At 40.1% G+C, this 26,351-nt stretch overlaps 1 protein-coding gene across 1 annotated transcript; it reads right to left on the bottom strand.

Moving 5' to 3' along the window:
- Window positions 1–725: 725 nt before the first annotated feature.
- Window positions 726–26,351, bottom strand: GSDME (gasdermin E). Its single transcript, XM_065398420.1, has 9 exons — window positions 26,141–26,351; window positions 24,388–24,580; window positions 11,973–12,144; window positions 10,494–10,614; window positions 5,872–6,060; window positions 3,807–3,934; window positions 3,415–3,610; window positions 1,225–1,298; window positions 726–980 (listed from the first exon to the last, which is right to left on the bottom strand). Exons 1-9 carry the CDS (start codon window positions 26,349–26,351, stop codon window positions 726–728), a joined length of 1,539 nt encoding a protein of 512 aa, XP_065254492.1.

Genomic DNA, 26,351 nt, shown 5'->3' with positions numbered 1-26,351 from the left:
ATGATCCTCAGTCTTTTAACTGAAATCTTCCCAAACCAACATTTGCAATTATTTGCACTGTATTTTTAGAGCACAGCGACATTTTATCTCCATTCACATGGTGAGGAAAAAAAACCCAATTAGGACTGAAGAGGACAGATAGCAAAGTAATGCACTGAGAATAAACACTTTACTTTTATTAAAAAACCACCACACTGAAGAGGTCAGAAGGGTAGAACAAGTGTTTGTCTGGACTGTACCAGGGTGAAGCACATACATACACATCAAAAGGAACCATTACATTTTTAAGGGAGAGCTTAGGGTGCAATTTAAGCATAGCATGCTGCTGAAACTTGCTAACTTGCACAAAAAGTGATCAGCAAAGATGCTGTAGTGAGGTCTAATCACTAATTTGATTAGTTTTAGGAAAGTAAATGAGAGACATGGAGTATTTGCTATACTGTGGAGTATTGCCATAAATCAATCTAAACTACTATTGACAAAATAAACGCCTGATTCTGCAAGGTGCTGAGTTGAGTAGTACTTGAGGGCGCTCTGCAGGACCAGGCCCTAAATGAACAAAGAACATGCTGGGATGCGGTGCCCTTGTATTTTTCATGTTCATTTACTCACCCACTTGGTTACAAAATTCAGTGATTTGCAGTTGTCTCCCAGGAATACGAGTGTGAATTAGCAGGATTCTTAGCACTGAAAATCTGGCATTTATTAGTGCAGTATTTCAGCTATTATTCTAGGTTTTTCTTTTTTCCTCCGATGGTCCCACCTAAGGCATAAAATCCATACAATGCAATATAAAGAATGAATGGGAAAAAGCTGGGTTCTTTCATGGTTACAGCTTTCACTGAAGACTCCATCATTTCGAGGTTAATGTTTGATAGGGCGAACAGCCTTTGCACTATGTGAAATCTTCCTGTGTCAGTGAGAGGGGCCAGGGCAGGATCTCTCAGTGTCAAAGTGCCATCAGCTGAAGCGACATGAGGCTGTATTTATATAGACAGAAAGAGATGTTAAAGCTATTTTCAGAGAGTACAGTTTCTGACATCATACAACTTTGCTCTCTGCAGTAAAACTCAGGGGGCTCAGGTTCTGATTTAATTTGTAGCATATTCTGACCTCTCCTTTATTTAATGACAGATACAATCAGCCAGAGCCTACAAACTTCTCACAGTCACCAGGACTGACCTCTAAACACTAAGGTAGTCCACTCCCTTTTGGATTACTTACCAAACAACACAAGGCAGGGATTATTTGTATATCACAGCAAGCACGCAACAGAGCCAGTGTGTAGTCAGACAATTCTGAGGAAGGAGATATAAAAAAGGAGAAGAGTTAGATCTCTAAAGCAGGCTGGTTGCTAAAAAGGAGACAGCTTGTTCATATACATTCCTACAAAGCCTACACACAGAGTTACAAAATTCCATTGCTGGGCAGTGACAAGACCCACTGCTTCTCTTGAGTGCTGTCCTGATTAGCATAAAGTGCTCTGGAGACCAACACAAACCCACCACTGAAGGCAATTATCATGTGTTCTATTGAGCCCTGTCAGCATGCTCTGTGCTGCATATCCATAAGAGGCAAATCTAGCCCCTTCCTTGTGCATGTACAGGCTCTCGAAGCAGCCTTCCAAGGGGAGCAGTGGGGGGCAAAAAACCTAACTGGCTTCAAGACTGAGCTTGATAAGTTTATAGAAGGGATGGTCTGATGACATTGCCTACAATGGCATGTAGCTGATCTACTACTGCTAGCAGCAAATATCTTCAAGGGCTAGTGATGGGACACTAGATGGGGAGGGCTCTGAGTTACTACAGAAAATTCTTTCCCAGCTATCTGGCTGGTGGGTCTTGCCCACATGCGCAGGGTCTAACTCATCGCCATATTTGAGGTCGGGAAGGAATTTTCTCCCAGGTCTGATTGGCAGAGACTCTGGGGGGGTTTTCCACCTTCCTCTGCAGCATAGGTCACAGGTCACTTGCAGATCTAAACTAGTGCAAATGGGTTCTCTGTAACTTGAAGTCTTGAACTCATGATTTGAGGACTTCAGTAACTCAGCCAGAGATTAGGGGTCTATTACAGGAGTGGGTGGTCAAGGTTCTATGGCCTGGACGGTGCAGGGGGTCAGACTAGATGATCATGATGGTCCCTTCTGGCCTTACAACCTTTGAGACTATGTGGGGGGAAATGGATACTAGGAGCTGCACTGTGTACATTCTCCATGTGTTGCAAAGTCCTGTTCTGCGTGAACTCCCTGAGCAGCAGCATACCGGGCAGTGCAAGTAGGTTGGCAGAGGGGTGGAGCCAGGAGGGCCATGTAAGCCTTTGGGTGCTAAAGGCAGCTTTCCAGCCTGGGTAGGAGAATTTCTCTCCTTGTCTCCTGCCTATCCTAGTGCCAGACATGGTATTCGGTCTGGGTGCTGGACAGAGGATTTGGGCCTAAAGAAAGACAGGGTCCCTGCCCCAACATTAATATGAGACACAGACTGTACAATCCATATCATTATAATTCCCAATGGAAAACAGCTACAAAGCAGCTTTCTGGTTACTGATACTGCTTCAGGTATACATGAATGTCAGATCTAGATACGTCCAGAGCCAGGTTACATTTCATTAACTGTACATTACTTTTAATAGAGTCTGACAAGTATCATCAGTGGGTCTGTTTTGTTCAATTTCTTTTGAATCTCTGCAACTGGATCACGCTTTCAAAATGTCTCTTATCTTCCATAAACTGGTGCCATGTACAGTTGCATGGAAACTGACCTTCCACTGTACAGTGCTACATATTTACCCAATACCACACTTCACTGCCTCTCAACACCTGCCTTAATGGAATGAAGATTTTTATGAGAAAAAGTTGGATTTGCAGGTGGCTTTTAATTAATACTATAGTGCCAATTTCATTGTGAGGGTGGCATTCATTTACATTTATGTTTAATTTCCTTTTTCTGTGGCAGCAAAATAACCCTCTAATTACAGATCTACATGTTAAAGTATTTTTGCTAAATATGGTATGTACTTTAACATAAGCCACACATTCAGCAAATGCATTGTAGGTGCTGGCTTCCTTGTAACCCTGAGACACTAGATATGAAGGATTCTGATTGCACAATGAGAACAGGAATTCATTTACAAAACTGAGTGAAAAGGTTTGGCTTCAATGAAAACTCAAACCAAATGATTTCCAGGGAATGTTACATTTTACTTGTAAAATATGCAGTGAAGGGGGTTTGAATTTAATTCTTAGCCTGAATCATAAAGTGCTTTCTTCTCTATCCACCCTAGCCCCATAAAACTGAAACCGAAATCAATACATGTACTGACGCTACCCAGCTGTTACAATTTACCTACAAAATAAAAATTCCTGCTGTACACAAAAGAGGAGTTTAAGTGGGAAAGCTGCAACTATCTCCATTGTACCTGCCACTGCACTGATCAGGATGTGAGCAGCTGAGAAGAGTCCCTTATAATGAAGTTGGTCTTTCTGCAACAACAGCTCATTCTGTAAACTGTACCCGACCAGCTGCAAGAAGTCGGTTATGTTTTGCTGCTGTGGAGGTTTCAATTCCTTCAGGTCCGTGAAATCTGGCTCCTCTCCTGTGCAAATACTATCTAACTGGAAAGAGGAAAAGATACAACATTATTAGGTTCTCACATTTTAAACTAGACAGAGAAACAAGCCCTGATCTTCCTCTCACTGAAATCAACAAAAAACTTGTTAATACTTATAAAAGAAGTGTTTGAATAGAGGGACGTGTTAGCTCTATTTTTAATGTTATTTTTAGAAGGAAAAAAAAGTTCCATCCTCTTACCACCTCCTCCAGTGCAGTCACCATTTCTTCATGATGCAAGAGCTCATAAAATATTTTATTTAAAGCTCCTTGCTTGTCTTCTGGAAGCTTCACAAAGGGTTGGAACTGCATCTTTAACAGCAACAGATCTTTCCAAGAAAGAAACACAATGTTAAAAACTTATGACTCTTACAAATGCCAGTATATGCAATTAAAATTCTGTAATTAACCACTAATCTCTAGAATTCATAATGAAATGTTAGTAAAAAACACACCTGTAACCAAATTTGTCCTAATGACCTTTGCAAATTAATGAAGTGTCAGTGCAAACTGAGAGAAAAATAAATACTGTTATTAGGAATCAATATTCAGTTTTAAGATTTCAATATTTTATACTGTTTTTCACATGAAAGCTGTTCATGATTCCCAATAGGATGTTCGTTTTTAGAACCAAGTAGTCTTACTTCTCAACCAGAATATTTTATTCCTGAACTGCTTCATGTTACGGTAAAACATCATGAATAACTAAGGCTGATGGTATTGTTCATACTTCAAATTAAAATCTCAGACAGTAACACTATTTCTTACTGTCCTCATATATTTCATCACAGGCTTTACATGATTTACACCTCTTTCGCCTTTGACCAAAAAAACATATGTTTAATTAGCTTCAAGAGGATCTCTCTGTTTTACATAATATTTAATCTATTACAGTATGTAGTTTAGAAACTCAACTACAGTTTATTAGATTCCTTTTCCTGCAATGCAAACATGGCATTAAGCCAAGATGTTTTATGAGTAGCAAATCATCAACATTCCAGCTGTGAGTTCCAGTCAACAGAACTTTAGGGCTTGGGTTTTTTTATCCCTGAGGATGCCTGATGTTACTTTTAAAGCCATACCACTACATGTAACACTTGTCAACAAACAAATGATCTTTAAAGATGCCTATTTCACATCAATAATTATAAGATATTGAAAAACAATTTTACTATAGGTAGTGTCTCTACATATGGTTCAACCAAATAATTATACAAATACTAGAACAGCATGATGGGAGGAAAAGTGGGATGGGTCAAATACCTGCCCCAAATTATTCCAATATAAAAGTTTTGGAAAGCATTTCAATGAATAGGGTAGGTTAATCAAAAAGAAACCGAATGACAATTCTTTAACTAAGACAGGCACAGAGGGTATTAAGAAAGAACAGTGCAACACAGAGTCCTTCACAAAAAAATGTTATCCCTACAAAGAGATAGATTTATTTCTCTTAAGCAAGTCTACACTAGAGAAGAATAGGATTTATTCTAGTACAATAAAATGGCTATTTTGGTCAATTAATTTACTGACTAAACTGTGAACTCAGGGCCAAATTCAGAGGTGACAACTGGTAAATCACACCTTGGAATGTGGAAGTGGGTGTAAAGGCAGGACTACAGGAGGAACTGACAGGAGGTAATATAAAGGGGGATGGGGCCTCCTTTATTTTACACCTTCTTACTCCTTCCTGTTTGTTATTTTTCTTGGTACAACCATACCCTTCCACTCCCTAGCCACTTAAATCAATTTACCAACATGTAATTCACACTGCCATTTAGCTCACATCTGAGTTTAGTCCTAGTGTTCAACTCTGATTTTTTCCAGGTTTCTCAGAACTCAGAGAGGTTCAGGAAGAAAAAACAGCAACTTTGTATTTCTGGAGATGTCAAATAACCTTCCCCGAGAAGCTTTACTAAGATAATGTTTTCACATCATGTGTCAAATATTCTCAATGAACATTTTTCAGTGCCAACATAAATTATTAATCTTGTGCAGTTTAGCAGGGATATAACAAAACTGATGCAAAACCAAAATTGTATAAGGTTATATTTATGACAAAGGGTAACAATATGTTCCTAGGAGATATATATTCATTCCAGAAGTACCATATCTTCCTGTTTTTTTTAAGTGATCACCACGGAGTTATTGCTAGTGGCTATTAAAACAGGACAGCTTAATTTCTATGTACTATTTTGGAAGAATACCTCCTTCTGTTATCTTGCTTAAGACTCTGTAGTGTAATTAAATAAATAGTTTCTGGTAATACCTTGTTTCAGTACACTTAAGGAAGCACCACTGGGAATGATGTTTCTATCTCCAGAGTGCCTGTCACTATCCACAGCGTCTGGCTGATATAGAAAGGAAGAGTCTCTAAACGGTAAAGAATATGGATAAGATGAGCCTTCTGTGTTTTCTCTTTCAAAACCTCCTTCTTGCTCATCTAGCAGGCAGAATTCTGTATTAGAAACAAGTGAATAAATAAATAAATAAAACCACATGAGTGTACAGAAGCAAATATTAATGATAGTACTTTCAATGTAGGCGTTAGAAACATGGACTCAGGAAGGCTATGTATCCAATTTCTTGTAGCTGGAAAAAAATGGTTAACAGTCACTGTCTACATGAACTACTGTACATTATATGTTGTTGCAGGTTTAGAACAGTGCTGTGCACAGATCTGCCTTGATGTAAATAGGTACTAACTACAGAACTTGAGACAAGATTTTGTGGATGCATTTAATAATCTGTTCAGCAAATACCAAGAAAAGAAGCAACCTGCTAAATTAGAACAGCAATGCTCCTTGTGGACAATGAAAACCTGCATACTGTATATGAAGGAAGGATCTATAGATGTCTCACATTATCTATAAACTACTAGATGTTATATACAGTGGCCCAGATCACCCCTTCCTGTAGGAAATCCCCGTGAAAGAGCTACAGGTCAGAAAAACTCCATGAGCATCCCTCAGAGCTTTGCCCTGGTCCTTCTATCAGTGGGCTTCCCTGCTTTTGGAAGGCTGCAAGTCCATCCCTAAGCCCCATAGATCAGTGGGAGGCCAGGTCCATGCCAGCTCAGTAGCAGCCTGGCTCCCCCAGAGTTGCATCACTAGGGTCTTCCTCTGGCCATGGATGCTTCCAGAACAACTCTTCAAGGGAGACACCCACTGTGGAGGAGACTCCCTGGGAAAGGAAATACAGCTTTGAGCTGCATTACGTTTCCTGTCTAGTCTCTGTGAGTTCACGATGGGCTGATGTGCATCCTTTACCCCACCCAATGTCGGGTTGCCACCTCCCTGTCCCCAGCCAGATTTCTATATGGGGTACTGGAAAGGAGGTGGGAGAAGTGCCACAGAAGGCACTGATCCACCCTTCTGTGAAGGAGAGGGGACATTCGTGTGCTGAGGATCCCTTCTCCACTCAATTCAGAGGGTACAATCTGGCTCATCATATAGAAGACTATTGCTAGAAACAGAGTACTGTCTACCCATCAATGTTCAGCTTTACAGTTCTTCACAAACAGTAATTACACTGAGAGTTAAGCAAGTTTCATTTTACAGATGGGGAAACCGAGGCAGAGATTAAGGACACAAAGGGAGCCACTGTCAGAGCCAGGATTAGAATGTACAAGTTTGTAACTTCCAGACCTATGCTCAGACCATTAGGCCATGCCCTAAAGAATAATATATGTAAACTAATCCAAGACCCTGTATGTTATTACAAAATTTAACGGCCCAAAAAGATATTGAACCATATACTATCCATGGCATTTTGTAGCAAAACAAATGGGTAGACGAAAAAAAGGAAGTCCGTTTTAAAATAGTATGTGACAGAGAGGAAAGTCCAAAAGTAAACAGGTATTTCAAAGGGCGAGGGGGAAAAGAAATCTCTGCTTTTTTCCCCTCTTTCTGTAGCAATCTTTCAGAAAGCTGCTGTCACCTGTAAAACAACGTAAAGAGGAAAGCAAGTTCTAGAGGAACAGAAAGATTAACACAAATAAAAGCCTTTCCCAGCAAGGGCAGCAGCCAAGGCATTACTGACTAAGGAGTATAGTCTTGTCTCAATGTGCTTGTGTTACTTCCATTACTGTTAATGAGATTTACATACGCACAACTGAAGGGAGAAGCTATCACAAAAAAACAAAACAAAACAAAACCCCACATCACACACTAACTGCCCTTTATGGGAGAATGAGGCCAGTGACTGAAATACATACACAGCATCATGTGAAAATAAGTGAGGTAGTCACAACTGTCAAATCCCATAACAGATCTGGATTCAAAAGCAAACAAGGCTATGAAAGTTTGTATTGTTACTATTGTTCATTATTTTTATAGCACATTACATTTGCATGACCCTTTATAGAGGTGGGGGTGAGGGCAGGGAGGATTGGAAAGTCAAAATATCATAATGCCATTATATAAAATCAATGCTGCACCCTCTCCTAGAACACAGTGATCAGTTCTTGTCACCTTATCTCAAACATGCTGGTAGAAACAGAAGAGATCCAGAGATGGGCAATGAAAATGATGAGAAGCAGAGAGATTAAGATGATTAAGGGGAGACATGTCAAAGATATATAAAACAATGAATGGTACAAAGCAAATCAGCCAGGTGCTACTATTTATCCTCTCTCGTAACACAAGAACAAGGGGACATAATGAAATCAAAAGGCAAAAAAACAAAAAATTAAACCCTTTAAAAGAGTTTTTACATTCAGTGCATAATTAACCTGTGGAACACACAGAGACACACAAAATCACTGTGGTAAAGGGTTCAGCAGGATTCAGAGAAGGATTAGACATTTTTATAGCTAAGACCCTCCGTCGTCATGTTTTTATTTATATATACACACACCTCTACCTCAATATAACGCTGTCCTCAGGAGCCAAAAAAAATCTTACTGCATTATAGGTGAAACCGCGTTATATTGAACTTGCTTTAATCCACTGGAGTGCGCAGCCCCTCCCCCCTGGAGCACTGCTTTACCGCGTTATATCCGAATTCGAGTTATATCGGGTCGCATTATATCAAGGTATATATATTTTAATGAGAGAGAGAGAGAGACAGACAGACAGACAGACAGACAGACAGACAGACACACTTAGGGCATAAGCCAACCACTGACAAATGAGAACAAAACAAAAAACTCATGTGCAGGTTATTCCATAATTATCATCCATTATGGGATCCTGCCATGTTCCTCTGAAGCAGCTGGTACTGGCCACTATCAGAGGCAGGACATTGGACTAGATGGACCTCTGGTCTTACCCAGTATGGTAATTCTTCTATTCCTAACCAGACATTAATTCCACTCTTACTCTTACTGAAGAGTACCTTACTCTGCAATTAGTCCCACTGGTTTCCCTGCCCACTGAAAGGAAGGGAAGGGATGGATGATAACTACAACAAATACAAATATTTAAAAAAAAAAAAAAAAAAAAAAAAAAAAACCCAGACACTAGACATATGTTGTTTATGAGGTCCAACAAATAAAGGCAACATGAGACATATGTTGTTTGTGAAGATGGAAAGATTAGATAATTAAAATGAAAATAGGGTCAGGCAGCAGTGAAGAAAGACATCAGTGAATGCACACACACACACACACTATTCCCAGGGAGAGATTCCCAGCTACAAACTTTTACTAAATAATATTTTAATACACATTGTTAGCCTGTCTTATTAACACCGGATACAGCAAGCAGTGTAGTTAACTGGGAAATGCAGTTCATTTCTGAAAATTGACTATAAAATGTACAGCCTTAGGGAATTTTCCTGTTCATCGCATCTCGACGACTTTAGGCCAAATACATTTTGTTTACAAATAATAAAAAATAAAATAAAAATTATTATTACTGCCAGTCCTACAAACTCATCAGGAGATTCAAAAGTCAGTCTAGATTTCAGCTGGTCATCATCTCCTGTAACAGACCCAAATGAAATGCGTTGTAGATTTACATTTCAATTGCACCTTAAGGACATCTACAGTTCATCTCGGATGCACTTAAACTTTTCTAACTCCCTGCACTGCACACCCAACCTGGGTTCTTTCCTTCTTGCACATTATAATCAGTAACCTCACGTGGATCATCACTACAAATCCCAGACCCATAAGAAGGAAGAGCCCAGATGGAATGTCCAGAGCAGGGAGTTACAAAACAACAAACCAAAAAACCCAGCAAACCAAACCAAAATCCCCAACCCCAATGTATTTTTACTTGTAATCTCAGCGAATTTGATCTGAGTAACCAAGAGACAAAGACTGAACATGGCAAGGACATTTTTAGGGTCACTTTTCTGAGCTGATCTATATTAATTTGAATGTAAATCAGTAAAGTTCATGAACTACCAGCCTCACAATTTATTTCTTCATCATTTTTTCTAATCAAATGTTTTACAGACAGACAATATTTGATTGACTGTATCGTATTCTGGATCTGATTGACTGTTGCCCTGCATCTTATGTAGCTATTTATAATAGTGAAAAGGGAGTGCGAAGAGTGTATAAAATGCTACTAAATCAAAATACACCTCTACCTCGATATAACGCTATCCTCGGGAGCCAAAAAAATCTTACCGCATTATAGGTGAAACTATGTTATATCGAACTTGCTTTGATCCACCAGAGTGTGCAGCCCCGCCCCCCCGGAGCACTGCTTTACCGTGTTATATCCGAATTCGTGTTATATCGGGTCACGTTATATCGGGGTAGAGGTATAGTAGCAGCATTTTATGCCCATTTTGCACTGGTGTAAATGACAATGCAAGATGCAGGGCAATGAAGAACCAGGTGCTGTAAGCCTGCAGGTGAATGAAAGGCTTTACTTGAGGAGGTGGCTCTTTTCCATATCAGAGCTACATGTAAAAGAAAATGGACATCGTACTTACCGAACTGACCATCACGCTTTATATACAGTTCAATTACGCCATAGGCAATCGTGGTGGGGGCAGGAATCTCTAACACCACATTGGAATCCTTTCTCACATTCCCATTTTCGCTCACTGAAACCTGAGGGACATATTCATCCACTGTTTATTTGATTCAAGTACAGAGCAGCTTGCACACAAAATGAACTTCAAGGTAACACCATAAATTAGATTAGGAAAAGAATTAGCTCAATTCTCCACTGTGCCCGAGTTAGGGTGACCAGATGTCTCAATTTTATAGGGACAGTCCTGATTTTGGGGGTCTTTTTCTTATATAGGCTCCTATTACCCCCACCCCGTCCCAATTTTTCACATTTGCTGTCTGGTCACCCTAGCCCGAGTCAAGATCACATGTGATATTAGATGTCTGCGAACAATTATGCCAGCAAAGCTCTCCGTGTCGGAGCTCTGCCCTGTGGCAGGAGACAAGAGCAGCTCCTCAACCCTCAGCCTCCCAGCCCCAGCGTGTGCAGGGGGCAGCTTTCACTTATGCTCCTGGTGTAAAGTCCCATGACACCAGTGGAAAACTGGTCCTCGCTTTGCCATACTGCTGCTGCGCCCTGCCCACCCATCCTGACACCCCTCCTGCTCATCCCCACCCTCTTTACAACCAGGCAGCACAAGAGCTGGTGGAGCAGGTTAGCAGAGCTAGCTCTGCCAGCTTTATGCCAGTGGAGGATCCCCCTACAGTGGGGATTTGTCGGTAGTTCGGATGATTTTGCCTCAGTTTGTTAGACAGTCATTTCAGAAGCACTTGTAATGCACCTGAAGAAAAATGGTAAACAATTAGGATTCTAGTACTCCATGGAGCTGGGTGACATGGCAAAACCTGGTTTCCAAATAGTCACTTGAATTTTTAAACGAATTGGCTTCAGCTGTGCTCTTGCCCCTTTAATGTGCCATTTCTTTTAACACTGAATCACAGGTCAAGAGTATTCATGGAAACCAGGTTCGAGATTCACACCAGAAGAGCCTGCACTCTCAACTAACTAGGGAACTCTACTGATCAGTGACAACTAAACAATGTATCAAATACTTGTGGTCCACAAGTTGTGGAGAACTATTTGCAACAGATACAGTTTAAAATATTGACAAAAATTGCCAAATACTTTAAAATAATGAATACATATGAGGAAACTGATCTGTTCTCAGAAAATTCATATGGAGGAAAAAGGGCTAAATTAATTCGATAACGTTCACTGCCAATTATGTGCTTAGCTCTAGCAGTTAGAGAAGGAACAGATCTATTAGATCAATTATTAAATCAAGGGCAGGATATGGTCAGTTATAATATGGTTTGTCCAAAATCAGGAGGAAAAAAAAAAGTGGAAATTTTTTCAATTATTGTTTAATACCATAACTGAGGTTTTGAAGACATCTAATGATGTTGAAGAAATATTTGTGTGTGCTGCATGGTTGGTGGGTTGTTTTGTTTTTTACCTTTACAATTTTTGTATGGAGTCCCACCACGCCACCATATTTTGCTTCTGTCTGAATATGTTCAGATACCAAACACTTTTGAGTTGTTACTATCTTTACTGTCAAGATACACAGTACCTCATGTTTTCTTCCTAGTACTTGTTGCAGTAAATTATTGTTTAGATTTATTGTTCTGAAATAAAAAAAAAAAAAAAAGTATTAATAGCATAAACACTGCAGCTGATAAAACAACAAACAGTCTTCTTAATTGTATGCCCAGCAATCTTTGTAAGAAGCTTTTATTGTAAAGTATGAATGGTTTCAGTATGAGTATCCTCCTCAAATTATGATGTTCTTTTTTGTTATCTGGTAGCAGCACGACTGTAATTATCAGTTTGGAACAATTTAAATCCCACAATATTTAGTGAATTCTTGGTTCATCATTTCCAGCAAAAATGTCAGTCAAGGCAATTGTTTAGTTATTTTTTTGTTTAAAACAAAGCCAAATAACTTCAGACAAATATAAGACTCCTTTGTGATTTGAAAACAAATCAACTGATCTTGCAAACATAAGGGGATATCCTCAGCTGGTGGGTCAGTTGTCACTGACTTCAACGGAGCTATGACAAGTTACACCAGCTGAGAATCTGCCCCACTAGCTTCAGAGTCTATTGCTGACTAACAAGCATAGCCCCATTGAAGTAACTGAGTCACAGAATAGCCAATTCCCAAATAAGGACTGCAGTAAGTACCAAAAAAAGATATTTGTGGTCCATCCAGTGGCATGCCTAAGGGTGTAAGATTGAAATTATTGGCTAGTAGACAAGGATGTCTAATTATACGCAAAAAAAAAAAAAAAAAAAACACATTAAAAGAAAATTATTAAGGTTGCAAAGTCAAGCACTCAAATGCTAGAAAATACCAGAATTAATTTGCCTCCCCAGCCTCCCAGTCCCACCTCCAACAATCTCCTTGTCCCAATCTACTCCTTTTCCTCCCCCGCCCCACCCCGCTTGGTATTTTGTCCCCTCTGCATTTGAATCAGACAGCTTCCTCCTCCACGCTGTCTGGGTGCCAGCAGGGGTGAGATATCATTGAGAGCACAGGAGAGACTGGCTCCACCCTGGCACAGAGCAGCCGTTACAGGGGCAGTCCAACTTTGGACCATGGCTGGACCATGCTATGTCACTCTGTGTTGATGGTACATGCACGGTCTGGTCAACACTAGTAGCTGCGAGAGGTTCAAGCATGCTCAATGAGAAAAGAATCTTCCAAGATTTTAGCTGTAATGCTCTAGCAAGTCTCAACTGAGCATGTCTGAACTGCAATTTTTCAAAAGCTTATAACTTGGATAGTTTTATCAGGGGATAGCAAAAGGCACATCCTTGACACAAAGATCACCCTCCTGCAAATTTCAAGTCCCTGCTCCAAAGCATGGGGGCAACTACAACTTTTCTAAGAAAAGGACACCAGAATTTTTTAAAATGGGCAAAACAAGATGATCTTTTTCCTTAGCCTTGTTCTCAGAAACAACGCAACTGTTTTGGCTAAAAATGTTCAAAAAAATTCCGCTTGAGACAGATCTCCAACATGGAAAATTTCAGACCAATCAGTTAAAGTTTGGCAAAGTTATAAACAACTGAAAACAGGTCTTATAATAGGACGTTATCAGGCAACCTTAATAAGAAGTCATGCTCCCAACCCCACCTATAATAACTAATTACCTCCGTTTTCTAATCTTGCTATTAATAAGTCAGTTTTAGTGTCTAGTCAGACTCATGGCTGGTAAACTGGGATCACAACTAACCAAGTACTTTACATGGTGGAAGTAGATAACATTTCATAGATTTTAAGGACAGAAGAGACTGTTAAAATCATCCAGTCTGACCTCCTGCATAACACAAGTCACAGAACCTCACCCAATCATTTCTGTATTGAGTCCATAACTTTATTTCAGTGATGGCATACATCTTTTAGAAAGGAAATCCAGTTTTGACTTAAAAAGGACTTCAAGAAATGGAGAATGCTTCCGGTCCCTAGAAAGTTGTTTCAATGGTTAATTACCCCTCACGATTAAAAATGCATGCTTTATTTCTAGCATGAATTTGTTGAGCCTCAAGCTCTTGCGTGGACTAAAAGGATACCCCGATTTTATTCCGTGTCAGTTCCAATGCACCTGTGAAGGTCAAGGATATATTTTTAAAAAATCAATTACCAGAACTGTCATATTCAAAAGATTGGGGGGGGGGGGGAGGAACATTAAGAGGGAGGAGCGATTCTGCCCCCTTTACTCATGTTGAGTAGCACCTTAATATGTCCCCAATTTAGCAAATCACCTCAACTCAGCAAAGCACTTAAGCATGTCCTTAAGTCCCACTGAAGTAAGATGCTATTCAACATGAGAAAGGGTACCAGAATCGTGCCCTAAAAATATCAAAAGACCACAAGATTTTTCTAAGAAATGATTACATACTTCATTACCACATCTTCTGGGGTCTATGATAAAGGATTCAGTCCTGTCAGTGAAGTTAAAGGAACTTTTAACTGTATTCCATCAACTAAAATGTGTAAATTATACCAACCTTTTTCAAAATACTCATCTGAGGTTCCTAAAAGAGATGTCAGACCTTCTATTAACAGACAGCTCTAGCAAGATAGCTAAAAGATTAAAAGATTGCTATCCTTGACAGGAGTTATTTAATCCTCTCTTCTCCATTCTACTGTAAATGGGGTATTCAGAGGGGTTAAACTATAATGCCCAGAAAATACAATACAAAGACATGTTCTGCCTCAGATTCATTTAAACCAATCTAGCTTCTTCCTCCCCGCCCCCCTTCAATTAAAAAAGTTTAGACACCCCAGTTTCTGGAGCTTCAGAAGTTACACAGACAGCACAACATCAGATGGAAGTCAGCTTGGTTCTTTTATTTTCTTTAAAAAACAAAAAAAGAACCCCTCCCCCCAAAAAACTCCCCACACCTTCAGACAATTTTTGATCTGTGTGGAATTTAGAAACCTCTAACTGTTTCTGTGAAAGCTCAGTCATTCAGAAAGAACTGTCTAGAAACCCTAAACATTGTGCAGATGAGGAAAAATATATTATAAAACAATGCACCCAAACATTCCTGAGATTTTTGGGGGCTTTTTTTTTTTTTTTTTTTTTACAAAGCTTAGTTTTATATCTGAAAGGTCAGGCTCTGAAATCCAAGAATTTTCACATGGCAACAAACACCGCTGTTCTTGGAAGCTCCCACTGACATGCAAAACTGGGGCTACTGAGCAGCATAGTAACTATCAGAGATTACACTTTCCATATTATTACTACTATAATTAAGCTTTATGCAGTGTTCAGAAGCGTACTAGGCATCTTGAAGATCTACAGCAAGATGGGTCCATGCTTCAAAGAACTTGCAAGAGGCAACATAAGGACCAACAGGGATGCAACACAAGAACATTTCCCCCAGGCGCTCTTGTTTTCATTCCACCTATTTTGTGCCTATTTTAGGTGGTTACAAACTTACAGGACATGCTCCATTCTATCCAGTTATAGGAAAAGAAAAGAGAATGTAGAAAAATACAATCAGATTAATTTGGTACCAGAAATAGTACTAACTCAAGAAGTACTTCAAAACCTGCTTAAATTTTGTTAAAAATAATGGCCCTGCAGAGTTCAGTTTCATCTACTGCAATGGAGTTAATCTGGCTCAAATCCTCTTATACCCTTTGACTCTGAAGTACAGCTAACCAACTAAGAGTCCTGTGTCAAAAATGAAGCCTCCTATTCTCAGGTCCCAATTCCATTGACTCCAACAGGACATACACTAAATGCTTTCCTGAATATGGTCCCCGTACACTAGCGGCCTCCCTCCTGTCCTCACTGATTTTAATGTGATCAGGATTGGGAGTGTAAAAACATATCTATAATGGCAATGATTAATTTTGAAACAAGTCTCTTAAGGACAACACAGTTAAATGACTTCCCACAGAGACACACCACTCAGTTTATTTTCAAACAGCTATAATATAAACATCTTAGCCCCCAGTCCTGCATGGTGATCTGCGTGGGCAGATTGCTGAAGTCCTGGGGTGCTGTCAACTGCTCACGTGGATCACAATGCAGGATTGGAGCCCTAGAGAACACTGTGCTATTTTGGATGGAAGAAAAAAAAAAAAAAAAAAAAAAACTAAATCAAACGTTTAATAAACCTCATCAGGTGAAGTAAATGAATAGCCATCTTATCTTAATTATCTTCAAGGACACAACCTAACAAGGCAAAGGCGGGGGACAGTGTCCACCATGCATCAGAGAATTCCAATGACTAAGGGCAAGTCTACACTACAATCTAAGGCTTGGTCTACACTAACCCCCCAAGTCGAACTAAGGTACGCAAATTCAGCTACGTTAATAATGTAGCTGAATTCGACATACCTTAGTTCGAACTTACCGCGGTTCAGACGCGGTCCACACGTGGCAGGCAGGCTCCCCGTCGACTCCGCGGTACTCCTCTCGCTGAGCTGGAGTACCGCAGTCGACGGCGAGCACTTCCTGGTTCGACTTATCGCGTCCAGACCAGACGCGATAAGTCGAACCCAGAACTTCGATCCCCAGCCGCCGAACTAGCGGCTGGGTGTAGACCAGCCCTAAGTCAACCTAAGTTAGGTCCACTTATAGGCACTGCAGTAATTACTGCAGCGGCTGATGTCCACACTACCCTCCTTCTGTTGTGGTGTGAGTCCACACCAGGAGCGCTTCCATCGACTGAAGAGGGGAAGTGTGTATGGGGGGGTGAGAGCCAGGGCGCTCAGCTCCACACAGCTCCCTGCTGGGAGCTTCTTGCCTTCGGCGGAGAAATCTGTACCTGGAGTCCCAGGACCCTGGGGGGCAGCAGGGCTCCCGGTGGGGAGCTTGAGTGGCAGCCCAAGCCTGTCTTGTAGTTGAGACCTGACAGCAGCCAGGCTGGGGAGCTGGGAGCTCCCCGGCCCTGAAATTGACAAGACAGCCAACAGCTGATGTAAGAAACAGCGTTCATGTCACCCTAACTACACTGACATAAGCCCTACGCCTCTCCTGGAGGTGGAGTTATGATATTGGTGTAGTAGGGCACTTACATCGGCGGGAGCAAGGCTGTAGTGTAGACACTGACATAGGTCGACATAAGCTGCCTTGTGTCGACCTAACTTTGTAGTATAGGCCAAGCCTAAGACACCTCATTCGCTCAGTTTTACCTTAGCCTTGTACTATGAGCATAGTTAACATGAGACGCGGGAAGGGCTAGATTAAATGACTGAGGATGCATACAAATGGAGTTGCAGTTTTTATTTCACAAATCGTATTTTAATGCTCTTATTTATTGTATGCAACATATCACTCTTCTAATCACTTTCACATTCTATTTTACATGCATTATCATTGATCTGGGTTAACTTCCTATCACTCCACTGCATTCCTTTTCAAACTCTTTAAAGGTAAGCTGAAATGCCTTACAAAAGAAACATTATAAAACACATTTGAAATGCTGGATACCTCAAATCAGAGATACAGAATTTGAAGTAAATGTATGTATGTGTGTTGTAAGTTAAAAGATGAAGTGAAAGTTTTTATAAAACTCAGTGATGTTCTATGGCAATGAGTTCCATGGTTTAATTATACATTGTGTAATAAAAACGTGCTTTTATCAATTTTAAACTTACTTGGACTGATCCTGCCCCCAATGAAGTCAACAGCAAAACTCCCATTGACTTGAAAGACAGTGGGCATGATCCTGCTCCCATTGTCTTTCAATTTTACTGGATGTTCTCCTCTTCTTGTATTATAAGAAAGTGCTCCTATTTACCCTGAATACTCTCTCTCTGCTGCAGAACAGAGGCAGCAAAGAGAAAAATAGAGAAGCCAATAAAAGGAAGGAGCACGACAGGCAGATACAAATCTAGAGAAACAAACCTAGAGCCACCAGCTGAGTGGCCTCCTCAGGTCCCCTGCAGCCAGAGTTTCCTCAGGAGGGCTAGGACCACTCTTCCATCCAATCCTACCTAGATTTTCCAGGGGAATGAGATGAAAGGCCCAATCCTGCAAACTCTTTATGCTAAGTACTCAGCTAGTTGCTGGGCGTTCCAAACAGAGAGGGTTTGCAACGTTGGGCCCTTAGGCACACTCACTGATGGGCAACCTCCTATCTTCTAGCACCACATATTTCTGCTCACCATTTTAAATCACCCACACTGCTGAAGAACCGTTTCCATATGTGAACAGATTCCTAGCTGTACCAATCACAAATGGATGCTATCCCGCCCCCCACCCCCCAATAAATGTATCTACTTCTTCACTTTATAAAAACGCATTTCTCTGACCTACTCAACAGAAATGTGCTAGTCTGTTCAATCTTCTCCACCTCACTTATAAAGCACAATAGCCTATTTCTTCTATTCAAACACTGCCTCCTACTTTACAATGTCAACTCTTGCACAGCTTTATTCCTTCTCAGAACAAAAGTCTGTATAGCCTGGTGTCAGACAGCAGAGAACACCAGTCTAATCCACTGTCACATTCCACCAAACACAGTTCCATATTAGTTCCTTTATTAAGCCATTTAAAATCAGTTTTCCGAGTGATTTCTTACCATCACACCATAAACACAATACTTACTATAATCTCCTTAAATACAGTATTTCACAGTTCCCCTAAAGAGACACCAGGCAATTACTCTATACCACATCTTCCCTGAGAGTACTAAAGACTTATGACAGGTTTCAGAGTAGCAGCCGGGTTAGTCTGTATCCGCAAAAATAACAGGAGTACTTGTGGCACCTTAGAGACTAACAAATTTATTAGAGCATAAGCTTTCGTGGGCTACAACCCACTTCTTCGGATGCATATAGAGTGAACCATATATTGAGGAGATATATATACACACACATACAGAGAGCATGAACAGGTGGGAGTTGTCTTACCAACTCTGAGAGGCCAATTAAGTAAGAGGAAAAAAACTTTTGAAGTGATAATCAAGATGGCTCAGTACAGACAGTTTGATAAGAAGCAAGTGTGAAAATACTTACAAGGGGAGATAGATTCAATGTTTGTAATGGCTCAGCCATTCCCAATCCCTATTTAGCCCTGAGTTGATTGTGTCTAGTTTGCATATCAATTCCAGCTCAGCAGTCTCTCGTTGGAGTCTGTTTTTGAAGTTTTTCTGTTTTAAGATAGCCACCCGCAGGTCTGTCAAAGAATGGCCAGACAGGTTAAAGTGTTCTCCCACTGGTTTTTGAGTATTATGATTCCTGATGTCAGATTTGTGTCCATTAATTCTTTTGCGTAGAGACTGTCCGGTTTGGCCAATGTACATGGCAGAGGGGCATTGCTGGCACATGATGGCATATATCACATTGGTAGATGTGCAGGTGAACGAGCCACAGATGGTATGGCTGATGTGATTAGGCCCTATGATGGTGTCACTTGAATAGATATGTGGACAGAGTTGGCATCGGGCTTTGTTACAAGGATAGGTTCCTGGGTCAGTGTTTTTGTTCAATGATGTGTGGTTGCTGGTGAGTATTTGCTTTAGGTTGGGGGGTTGTCTGTAAGCGAGGACAGGTCTGTCTCCCAAGATCTGTGAGAGTAAAGGATCATCTTTCAGGATAGGTTGTAGATCTCTGATGATGCGCTGGAGAGGTTTTAGTTGGGGGCTGAAGGTGACAGCTAGTGGTGTTCTGTTATTTTCTTTGTTGGCCCTGTCTTGTAGGAGGTGACTTCTGGGTACTCGTCTGGCTCTGTCAATCTGTTTTTTCACTTCAGCAGGTGGGTATTGTAGTTTTAAGAATGCTTGATAGAGATCTTGTAGGTGCTTGTCTCTATCTGAGGGATTGGAGCAAATGCGGTTATATCTTAGAGCTTGGCTGTAGACAATGGATCGTGTGGTGTGTCCTGGATGGAAGCTGGAGGCATGTAGGTAAGTGTAGCGGTCAGTAGGTTTCCGGTACAGGGTGGTATTTATGTGACCATCGCTTATTAGCACAGTAGTGTCCAGGAAATGGACCGCTTGTGTGGATTGATCTAGGCTGAGGTTGATGGTGGGATGGAAATTATTGAAATCATGGTGGAATTCCTCAAGGGCTTCTTTTCCATGGGTCCAGATGATGAAGATGTCATCAATGTAGCGCAAGTAGAGTAGGGGCGTTAGGGGACGAGAGTTCAAAAGGGGGACAGTGCTCCTGAATTTTCTATACAACTTCCCGTACTCCATTTTCTCACACACACACACACACACACACACACACACACACACACACACACACACACACACACACACACACACACACCCCTGATTGTATGCAATTCTGAGTGGTGACATTTTAGGAGTTCACTTAAGCCATGTAATACTACTGATTGAAATCGACACTGAACAGATAACTGGCCCAGGTATCTTACCAGCCTCTAAGTATTTCAACAGTGCTCAAAAACGTGTTAGGTGCTTTAAAGAACAAATACAAACACACAGTCCCTGCCTTGATGAGATTACAATTTAACTTCATGCATTACTTGACAAGTGGGGGGGAGGAAGGACAAGATTAACAGCAATAAAACCCCCACCATTACTCAGTTTAGGCTTATGTATATATGTTATCTGCTAATTAACTCACTGCATAAGCAATAAAGTGAATTTTAAGGTAGAGTATACCAGAACATATTTCAATTTGGGCCTGGTTCTTTTAAAATATCTTCATAAATGATTTAGATAATGACATGGACAGAACATATATAAAGTTTGCAGACGATACCACACTAGGAGGGGTTGCGAGTGCTTTGGAGGATAGGGTTAAAATTCAAAATGATCTAAACAAACTGGAGAAATGGTCCGAAGTAAATAGGAAGGAACAATCTATTGCACATGTACAAAATGGGAAATGATTGCATAAAGAGGAGTACTACAGAAAGGGATCTGGGGGGCTATAGCGGGTCACAAGCTAAATGAGTCAACAGCATAACACTGTTGCAAAAAAAAAAAAAAAAAAAAAAAAAAAAGGGGGTAGACATCATTCTGGGATGTATTAGCAGGAGTGCTGGAAGCAAGTAATTCTTCCACTCTACTCCACACTGATTAGGCCTCAGCTGGAGTATTGTGTCCAGTTCTGGGCACCACATTTCAGGAAGGATGTGGACAAATTGGAGAAAGTCCAGAGAAGAGCAACAAAAATGATTGAAGGTCTAGAAAACGACCTATGAAGAAAAAAAAAATTGAAAAAATTAGGTTTGTTTAGCCTGGAGAAGAGAAGACAGAGGGGACATCATAACAGTTTTCAAGTACATAAAAGGTTGTTACAAAGAGGAGGGTGAAAAATTGTTCTTGTTAACCTCTGAGGATGGGACAAGCAGCAATGGGCTTGAATTGCAGCAAGGGGGGGTTTAGGTTGGACATTAGGAGAAACTTCCTGTCAGGGCGATTAATCACTTTGGAACAAATTGCCTAGGGAGGTTGTGGAATCTCCCTCATTGGAGGTTTTTAAGAACAGATTAGACAAACACCTGTCAGGGACGGTCTAGCACTATTACTTAGTCCTGCCTTGAGTGCAGGGGATTGGACTAGATGACCTATTGAGGTCCCTTCCAGTCCTACACGTCTATGATGGTATAAAACAAAACAACAATTATGATTGATCTTATTTTCTAACAAATTGATTAGTAGTAGAGCCTCATTTATTCACCCTAAGCAGCTGCAAGACAGTGAATTACTGCATTTTGTGAATTAACGACTTAGTTCAGCAAACACAGCAAAAAAGAGCAAGGATAACGTATCACAAAATGTGCTTTGTTCATATATTTGACAAGAGCATTTTAATTTTAATTATTTTGATACTTCATATTATGTTAACAGATGTTGTGTGGCATATTTTGTAAAAGTAATGATATTTTACTTACGCGGGACCTTACACCACACCATTCAGCTGTTAAAGTCTTGCTAAAAAGGGGATACACCATAGGTTTTTGTAATTTAATTATGAGCTTCACTCCGGTTCTCCTCTAGAAGGTACATATAAGGGGAGGGAAGCTGATTTTACACCACACAGCACAGTATCACATTCTGTACATTGAGGACAAATTATTTTTTAAACTTTATTTAAACTTTTGAATTATATCACAATTCAAGTAATGCAAAACAAGTACTGCATTTTTGCAAAGAAACATAATTAGAATATACATTAAAAATGAACAAAATAATTACAGATCCAGCAAACCTGGATAACAGTCATTTTATTAGGTGAAATCAAGTAAACATGCTTAAAATCAAATCCTCAGTTTGAAGGTCACCAGTGTTTCTTAATGTGATCACCTAATGTTCTATGAGCAAGATAATAGGTAGATGCTGAAGAGAAATGTGTGTCACATCATGAAATAACTAACATACAAATACAGGAAATTTCAATTTTAAAAGAACTGCCACAGCCTCAGTATGGTAAATTCTACGGGCCATACTGCTTATGACCTCCTGAGGTCCCCTCCAACCCTGATATTCTATGACCAGGGTCACAGGAAAAACTGCAAATTAATCTTGTTCTGTAATCTCCCAACTCCTAGTGAAACTAGGACTGGCTGGAATATTGGCAATATATTTTGTATCATAAGCGTTAATAAATTATGAAGTGTCTTTTCTAGAGAAAATGAGCCAGATGCTTGGGTGCAATGCAGGCATATTGCACTGGCATACTTCCAGTGCAAAATCTGCATAAACAATCCAGTGAGACTCATATACAGAGCATATTATCTTCAGAAAATTAAGGGCCTCAATAACTGGTTTCTGAGTCTAACAAACCAAGGATTCTGCAGTCCCATGTGCGTTCCCACACTTCAGAAGCCAAATATATATTTTTACTAGATTAGGGCTTGTATTAATTTAATACACTACATGTACAAACATGAGGTCTATCATTGGGATCTTAATTTTCATTTTAGATATTCACAGATTGGTGTCTACTTTATGACCATCCCAAGTGGAATACAGATAATGTTTGTAAATGCGGTTTAATTACTGTGAAGATTGTGAGCCCACAGACATTGGATTAACTTCAGAACATTTCCATTTGCTATGGGAGAGTTGCCTGTTCTAATGGAGCAGCTAACTAGCTTTTTCAAAACTCATCTTTTCCAGCGGATACTAGGCATGATCTAGTGTGTCACTGTCATGCTATCTACTCTAAATCTTGAGATTTTTCTTTATACTATATATAAATTCATTTTTGAATCATGGCACACACATTTGCCATGATATTTATGTTTTTAATCAGGAAATTTACTAGGAAAGTAATAAGGTGCCTTTCAGCAGAGCAAGTTTGATGGCTGTTTGTAAAGACTCATGACAAGTAGAACAGCAGGCAATTGTTACTGTGAGAAATTGATTACTTTTAGAACATCTGTTTAAAGGAAATGTACAGAGCTTTAGACAACTATTATGCAGCTAGCGAAAAAACTAATTCTTCCATCTCATTTCTACACCTGCCACCTCTCATCATCATCAGAGCATTAGCAACGGTTGTTAAAGTATGTTACACTGAATCCGATAGATTAAGGGCTTGATCCTACCACATGCTGAGTACCCTCGACTCCCATATGATTCATGCCCCAATCCTGCAAGGCAAAGGGCACAAGATTCCCACTGAAGTAAGTTGGGTTCCACGAAGGGGTCTGTCCATGGACAACTCATTGTAGTATGAGGCCCTTATATGGGATTTCGGGGCACGCAGAGATTGGCAGGAGGTGCTCTGTACATTATGGAACTGAGCCCCTGACTTCAGAAGTCTATTTTTCTCAGGTTATAAGTGAGTTTGTATTAGTGATAGGAAAGTGCTGTAAAATGTTTTCTTTGATTATTCATTTAATTTTTAAATGAGTTATTGTTGACATGTTTCTTTCCTTTTGTATTTCATGCCTATTAAATTTGTGCAATCAAGTTTTACTAGCGTGAACACTCAGAGAACGGATTTTAAAGCTTGCTTACTAGAATACTGGGTATTTGAAGTTTGGTTTCCATGAGCATTTGCACTAGACATCTGGTGAAGAAAATCCTCAAATGTTCTAGTTTGTAAACAATCAATATACATTAAAAGAAAAGTATTCTTACTGGATCCATCAAGACTGACAATCCTTACACAAGACTTACAACCCAAGAAACTGCCTGATTCTATTCCATATCTTTGGCATTCCCTTTTCCTCTCCCATGGTTCATTACTCCCACTGATTACAACCTGTCTAAACTCAGGCTCCAATCCTGCACCAACCACAAAACAAGCAGATCCCTGCACCCACACAGAGCCCACAGAGGGAGGATTTGGCACCAAGTTAAACATGTAAATTCAGTGTAAAAATAAGCCACTTGAAGATATTTTTAAAATATCTTCATTCTTCCTTTTTAAAAACTTTACATGGATGGCAAAAAATAAACCCTCATACCTTCCCTTGAGGTCTTTCATAAGCTGCTGCAAATCAGCCTCCTGCTTTTTTAGGTTTCCAAATGAAGACTGGCTTTCTACAAAGCCTTTTCCTCCAGCACCCAGGTTGATCTTTCCAAATGAAGTTTCAATACTTCCTCTGACAAAGTCTTCAAATTTCCCCTCATATTTCACAAAGTCAGACTCAACAACAACTTGGAAAAAAACCACAATAAAAAAAATGATTAATGCAGACTTGAAAACAATAGATCCTGAAACAGTAGCAGGATGTGATTGAAAAATAGAAGCTTGTGGAAAATATAAACAGGTAAATAAAGTCACATAGAAGAGTTAACTGGCCTACAACCCTTATTTACTATTTTTCATTTTGGCATTTTAAGGAAATGTATGATGATTATAGTATTGAGTTCAAATCCTATGAGAGGTTTATAAAGTACCCTAGAGATTTTTTCCTGCCATACACAGAATTAATACACAACTCAACTACCTATGTTTTCAGCTTTTTATTTTCCATTATCTTGGTTTGTCTTATCAGGGCCTGAGCCAAAACCCACTGAAGCCAATGGAAAGGCTCCCATTGATTTAAATGGGCTTTGGATCATGGCCTCTATGCCAAAAACATAACACACTCTAGGCACAGAACTCAACAGTTCCCAATTTTATGTGCAAGTTATAAACACAGATCACTCCAGATTACTTATATTGGACAGTCATATCTGCCTAGAGATACTGACCTTGTCCATGCTATTACCCTTTCCAATGTTAGTCTAGAAATGGTGTAACTCAATGGTGGGAACAACTCGAGGAAACACAAGTACAGACACTCCACACAGGAGATGACGACATGGGGATAAAAATGCCTGAGCTCTGTCTACACAAGCACTTCCACTGTTGCTACCCCCCAGCAGATTTTCATTGGTACACATTAGCATAAACCAGTATCAGAATCAGGCCCAGACTCCTTCACTTGCTGGTCACTCAATCAAATCTACGTTTAGTCACCTGTGACCAAAGGTCTTCAGTTTTGGCAGAGATGCCAAGGAATAAGCAGACAGGAAGACTGAGCTCTCCCTTGTATACAATTGGAGCTGGACTTTCCAAGTCAGGGTTGATAAATATTGGGGGGGCCTGTGAGAAAGCTTGCATTCCTGCTACCTGCGCTGTTTCTGTTTTGGGGATCAATGTACAATCTTGTTCTCCACATCTGAAACAAACATTTTAAAAAAATGTATTATAAAAAGCGCAGACAGCCGGCAAGACTGATTTGCCCCAAATTCATCATTTGCCCCAGGACTTGAGGATTATGAGATGCATCTCACCTCACCGTGGAGGGGCAAGAGGTAACTGCTGAGCATATCACAGTGCGCTCTCACCTAGAGTGCACTATGACTGCACAGTATTACCACACACCGGAGCCTGACAGTGACTCTGAAAGAGCTCTTCAGAATGTCAAGCCATAAAATAATATAATTTAACAACACTGTCATTTGGAGTCTCCAGCATTCAATCACACTACTCTCACTGGACAAGGCATTTCACTTTTTAACTAACATTTTATTAGTATTGTTATTAACTAAATGACAAGTCAAGTATAGAAAAGATCAAACCATTTCATATTTAAAAGTGCTGAATATTTCAGAGCCAAAAGAAACCCTGCAGTAACATGCTGTAAGAACTTTCTTTAATAATGGTTAGAACAGATTGTACTTTGCATTCTTCTTATCTACTGTAATGTCATACAAGTATAGTTTTACCTGGTTTTATAGGTTTGTCTTCAGTAAGCACATCATTCAGCGTGACTGTCAAGAAATGGTACTTCGGTTTCTGCCAGCACCACAATTTCTTCTTCTTTGTTACTAAGTTCAGAAGCTGTAATTTATCTGAGTCATTCAAGCGGGATACAGGGATCAAGTCACCGCCAGTGTCAGTCTCTCTCACAAATTTTTTTGTTGCTTTTGCAAACAT

This window comes from Emys orbicularis, chromosome 2, assembly GCF_028017835.1.
Source record: "Emys orbicularis isolate rEmyOrb1 chromosome 2, rEmyOrb1.hap1, whole genome shotgun sequence".
Classification (NCBI taxonomy): Eukaryota; Metazoa; Chordata; order Testudines; family Emydidae; genus Emys; species Emys orbicularis.
The sequence above is the reverse complement of the archived record's forward strand: the minus strand, read 5'-3'. Positions and strand labels throughout refer to the sequence as shown.

What these genes read in the sequence shown, in the direction of transcription:
- GSDME (XM_065398420.1), bottom strand. Translation starts at nt 26,351, where the DNA reads ATGTTTGCAAAAGCAACAAAAAAATTTGTGAGAGAGACTGACACTGGC. An exon ending in AGACAAACCTATAAAACCAG is followed by an intron (nt 24,581 to 26,140) that starts GTAAAACTATAC and finishes TTTTTTTCCAAG; the next exon opens with TTGTTGTTGAGTCTGACTTT. An exon ending in TCCATACAAAAATTGTAAAG is followed by an intron (nt 10,615 to 11,972) that starts GTAAAAAACAAA and finishes TATGTCCCTCAG; the next exon opens with GTTTCAGTGAGCGAAAATGG.